The sequence below is a fragment of the Micropterus dolomieu genome, linkage group LG18, assembly GCF_021292245.1.
Source record: "Micropterus dolomieu isolate WLL.071019.BEF.003 ecotype Adirondacks linkage group LG18, ASM2129224v1, whole genome shotgun sequence".
In the NCBI taxonomy this organism is placed as follows: Eukaryota; Metazoa; Chordata; class Actinopteri; order Centrarchiformes; family Centrarchidae; genus Micropterus; species Micropterus dolomieu.
The window spans coordinates 28,718,732-28,723,883 of NC_060167.1; the positions used below are offsets into that span (position 1 = coordinate 28,718,732).

The window sequence follows — 5,152 nt, forward strand, 5'->3', positions numbered from 1 at the left end:
ACAGGTCAGTCTAACACGCAGTAGTGTGGATGTAGCCTAAGGAAATGTCCTGGAGGAGAGCGCAGCAGCCTCTACTATGCACACCACATAACCACAATGTCCCCAGCTTGAGGCAGCTGGGAACCTCTGTGGCATGTAATACCTCACTCTTTGTTTTTCTGCCAACATTTCCGGACACTCTTTCAGTGTCAAACAGTCAATAGGAGGCAACATGACCCAGAAAACAAGCTTTAAAAAGAAGAATGTTCCGAGGTGGGCATGCATGAGAGAAAAGTCACTGCTGAGTATGGGTAAAACGAAAGTTAAACTAAAGGTTAAAATCTTCCAACACTGCAAAGTCTGTCCATTTGTGACATCCATAAACACTAATGTGACCTTCAGGAAGATACCAGAGCACTCTGTTCCTCTCAGCATGACAGCATTTTATTAGGCAAATGATGACACACTTCACTGTTTAAAGGACAGTAGTATACATTCATATCAGGTCATCTGTACAGTACAAAGATAGAGGGATGTGTGGGAGAGGTAATGTATGACATCCAGTTGTGTTGGCCTAGTGGCCTCACGTGTGTGTGGGGTGTGTGTGTGTGTGTGTGTGTGTGTGTGTGTGTGTGTGTGTGTGTGTGTGTGTGTGTGTGTGTGTAGGCTTTCTGTAGCATCAATTCCTCTAGTCAACAAAAGGCTGCAGCCCTATTGGGTCACTGATTCACTCCTTGAAATCTTTGGTCATTTAGGACAGTCTTGATTCTTTCTTTTCTTTTGTTAGTTCAGTAAGAGCTGACTGTGGTCGATGAAGCACAACCCATCAGTCGTTTTGGCCTCAATGAGAAAGGAAAGATCACAGAAAAGAGTTAGAGTTTTGACTCATACAATGACTGCTGATTCTGGTCAAAATTCTTTGATTTTATTCAGTGATTCCAGTGTAAATGGGCTCACTTTTATGCATTTATAGCATTGGGTTTTGTGCCTTTTACATCATGTTTCGCTCCATCAAAGCCTCGGACTGTCTGAGCCTGGATCAAACTGCATAATACTCCATGAGGTGCAAAGCAGGTGTGCTGGAGGAGTCACTAGGGTGGATGCAGTGGGCAAACACTTTAATACTGCATTTTGGCATCATGTAACTTAAACTCCACGCAACACATTCCTTTCATGTCTCAAAACTCTACTTTGAATAAGCTATAAGGCGCTGAAATGACTGCATTTGAGTAGAATTTTCTTGGTTGCACTGTCTGTAAGGCTGCCCTCAGTTTTCATACTCCGTGGAAAGACGGGCACTGGATGCACACGGGGATTTAAGCAGCAAAGATTTCCGTTTCCGTTATGATTCCTCAAGTGAGTTCTTGCCCCCCCCCCCCCCCCCCCAAGTGGGTGGACATGAGACAAGGACGCTCCTAGTGAAGCCTTCCAGTAAACAACAGCTTGAACTACACTGAACCTTTGAACAAATTAACACAGACTTCACTTGTCATGTAAATAAACACCTACACATCACTTTTTTTCAGAACAGGACAACAACATCACATCTCATATATGACGCAAAGCGGCGGCAGGGTGGCCCGGTGGCTACAGAGACATGCGCCCTGCTGAAGTGTCCATGAGCAAGTCACTTGATCCCTCCCCAGCTGCAAGGGGCGCTGTTCAGGAGCTCAGTACACCCTGACCTGTGGGCTCCCTGTGGTAGGGAACTTCTGGTACAAAGGAACTGAAATGAACTATGACATTATTAGCAATACATCCAATTACGCACGGGGAGACACAAAGGTGGAGTCAGTGTAATCCATTGGGTGTGAACGGTGACATCCTATCGAGACTGATATCTGCCTCGCAGTCCTCCAAGTCACAAACCGAGTCGGTGGCGTTTTCATTGTTGTGAGAAAACTGTGAAATCCTGTCAAAAGTCTCTTCCTGCTCAATACATTCAACCACGTTGGGGATCATGTTGACATAGGCGTTCGCGATTTCCTTGTGGATGAGGGTGTCTTGGTTATATGAAACCAGCTCGTTGCTGATGTTAACAGTTTCCACGGGTGTGTTGGAGCAGAAATTACGACAGCCCAAGAGGCTGGCGAAGGCCTTCCTGAACTCGGCGTTGAAGGCGTAAATTATGGGGTTCATGGAGGAGTTGGTCCAGCCGAACCACACGAAGACGTCGAAAGTCGTCTCGCTGACGCATGGCAGACCTGCGTCCCGGTCTGTGGACGGTCTGTCGCAGAACGGGACCATACAGTTTAGGACGAAGAAAGGTAACCAGCAACAAACAAAGACACCCATAATCACCGAAAGAGTTTTGAATACTTTGGTTTCCCGTTTGATCGACGTTTTCAACGTGTTGTGGTGTTGGCACTCTATTCTGTTGGTCCTGCAACTTTGCGCGTGTTCTGCCGCTCTCTCCAGGGAGGCAATCCTTCTAATTTGTATTTGTGCAATCCGATATATTCTGGTGTAAGTCACAATCATAATTGCCACGGGAATATAGAAACTTATCAGAGAAGAAGATATAGCATACTCTCTGCTCAGGCTGGAGTCGCAGTTTTCCTCCATCTGCCGACTCGTGGAAGAGTTGTGCGTCCCAGCCATGTCGTCATCGCTGGCTTTGTGCCAGTTTAGCTGGACCGGTATGAATGAAATGAGCACAGACAACGTCCAAGTTATGCTAATCATTACAAAGGCAACTCGCTGGGTCATTTTCCTCTCGTAGCGGAAGGGGCTTGAGATGGCCCAGTATCTATCCACGCTGATAATACAGAGGTTGAGGATGGAGGCGGTGGAGCACATAATGTCAAAGGCGACCCAGACGTTACAGAAAGTTCCAAACGGCCAATACCCCGCCACCTCTGCCACAGCTTTCCAGGGCATCACCAGGATGGCCACGAATAAATCCGATAGAGCCAGGGAGACGATGAAAATGTTGGTGACTTTGGTCCGCAGGTGCCGAAAGCGCAGCACCGCGGCGCAAACCAGGATGTTCCCCAGCAAGGTCCACAGGATGAGCAGGGACAGCAGACAGCCCGTCACCGTACGCACGACCATATCCTTCTTCCCGTCGTTAGTTGCCTCCGTTTCGGTGCTGTTCCACATAATCTCTCCGAGGGGTGCCTGCACAGAGTCAATCCCCTGCACCGATGAGAGATACTTGGCTGGGTTCTCCATGTGTCTCTTCAAGTAAAACTGCAGTCCATTGCTCCATGCGCGGGGACGGGCGCAGTTATGATCCACTCACCATATTGTCCCCGTTGACCCGCTCGGCTGCCAGCCTGATGTGGAGTGCAAAACAGACAGAAAGAGAGGAGTGAGCGCATTAAAATTGAGCCGAGCGACTTGCCAGGTGAGCTGAGGGGCTGAAACGCAGCAAACAGTGGCGGGCGCATGTTGCAGCCTTGCCGGTCCGGTCGTCTGACCTGGTTACCTCTGTGAATATCTCAGTCCAAGATATCCTTAGCGCGGTGTGGGTGATGAGGGAGTCCCTACAGCCTAAGATACACACACACACACACACACACACACACACACACACACACACAAACACGCCTCCCTTGTGCATGGTGTTACGCACAACAGTGTACTGCGTTATTTAGAAAAGGGGTGTGAGGAAGTCGTCAAAATTTTAAGGGTTTTCCGTCGGTGCAAACTTCAAAGTGTGTAATTCCAAGCTCTAAATCTTTCGAGGGCTGTCTAATAATTGTGGCTTGTCTATCCTCTCAGGTATGTATGTGTGTGGACTATATAGACAAGAATATTAAAAAGCAGCTACTGGGTGCATTTGCATTTCATCATGTAGCCTACTCTATAGGTGGCAGACACACCCAACCAAGTTCATTCAAGAGGAGGTGGCCTCACATGCAGTCCAAAGTTATAGCACTGACAGAGCTGTCCATGGTGCTGAAAAAGCAAACAGCCTGGAACATGCTCTATCTATCTATCTGATTTGATTTATACTTCTTTACCAGCACCATAACCTGCTAGACTCCCCTATAACTAAAATTGGAACACCAGTTAAACCACCAAAACCCTTTTTAAACACATTTTCAGACTGATATAAAAAGCCACGTTTATTTTTAATGCATGCGCATTCACGAAAAAAGCCAATGGGTCTTTTTAAATATAGAAAAATCAATATTTTCTCTGACTCTCTCTGAGTACTGTCGGATTTTTGCCCTCTGACGACCGCCGACTGGAGGTCATAGCTCATCCACTTTTCAGAGTTGCCTGAACAGGTGAGTCACATTCACACTCTCAGCGGGCATGTCAAGCCAGGAGGTCCGCGCGCTCTGTGCACCGTCGTATGTCTGTGCAGCAGCAGCAGCAGCAGCACCGTTTCCGGCTTTGAAACGTCACGGATATATTTAGATATGTCTGCGTGCCTGTCAAATCGTTCTGACACTACGTCAAAATAATCCCCCGACGCCCGATGCCAAAATCTCTGGAGTAGCCTAACCTATAATCCCTGGATGTCATGACAGGAGGCAACAGGCAACCTGTGTCCGACACAATATTTTCTTTAGATACAGACAGATGTTACCACATCCATTGAATTAATATGTTGAAAGATGAAAAGTATGATGCCTGTGGACCTGTTTGAGGATAATGTCTAAAATGTAAATGTATGTAGGCCTATCATGTAAAATAAGCCTTTTGTAGTTGCATTTAAAATGAAACTCAAAGAAAAATGATGAATTCAGTTAGCCTACTTTGTGTCAATACATATTATTCTGTGTACTTTTGTTTCCCCCTAAATTTAACTGAGTCTTTATGTGTTTCATTCATATTTGTGAAAGAGCAGACATGAATAAAGAAGTGATGGCGCAATAATCCCAGCTGTAGAAGTTTATATAGTGTAAATACGCTTTTGGACTGTCCTATTAAACTCCAAAAAAACACAAATAGGCTACGTGGCGCCATCCTGTGGTGCAAAGGTCTACTACAATTGCTGCCTATTCAGAAGTTCAGCGAAAAAAGCAGAGAGATCCTTAGAGTTAGGAAGTGCAGACAACTTGAGAAGATATAACACAAGAGCAGGTCTTGTATATGAAAAAAGAAAACTATCATTTATTTCAGTAGGTGAAAGATATACATTCATCACTATTGTACACATAATTTCATATGAGCACCATTTCATTGGAATTTCATAAAATAGTATCATTGTCTGAAT

At 45.7% G+C, this 5,152-nt stretch overlaps 1 protein-coding gene across 1 annotated transcript; it reads right to left on the reverse strand.

The window, feature by feature from the left end:
* Nucleotides 1–1,770: 1,770 nt before the first annotated feature.
* drd5a (dopamine receptor D5a) lies at nt 1,771–3,153 on the reverse strand. The gene has a single exon (XM_046028691.1). It carries the CDS (start codon nt 3,151–3,153, stop codon nt 1,771–1,773), a length of 1,383 nt encoding a protein of 460 aa, XP_045884647.1.
* Between the last annotated feature and the right edge of the window lie 1,999 nt (nt 3,154–5,152).

Coding starts and splice junctions, on each gene's coding strand:
- drd5a (XM_046028691.1), bottom strand. CDS start 3,153: ATGGAGAACCCAGCCAAGTATCTCTCATCGGTGCAGGGGATTGACTCT.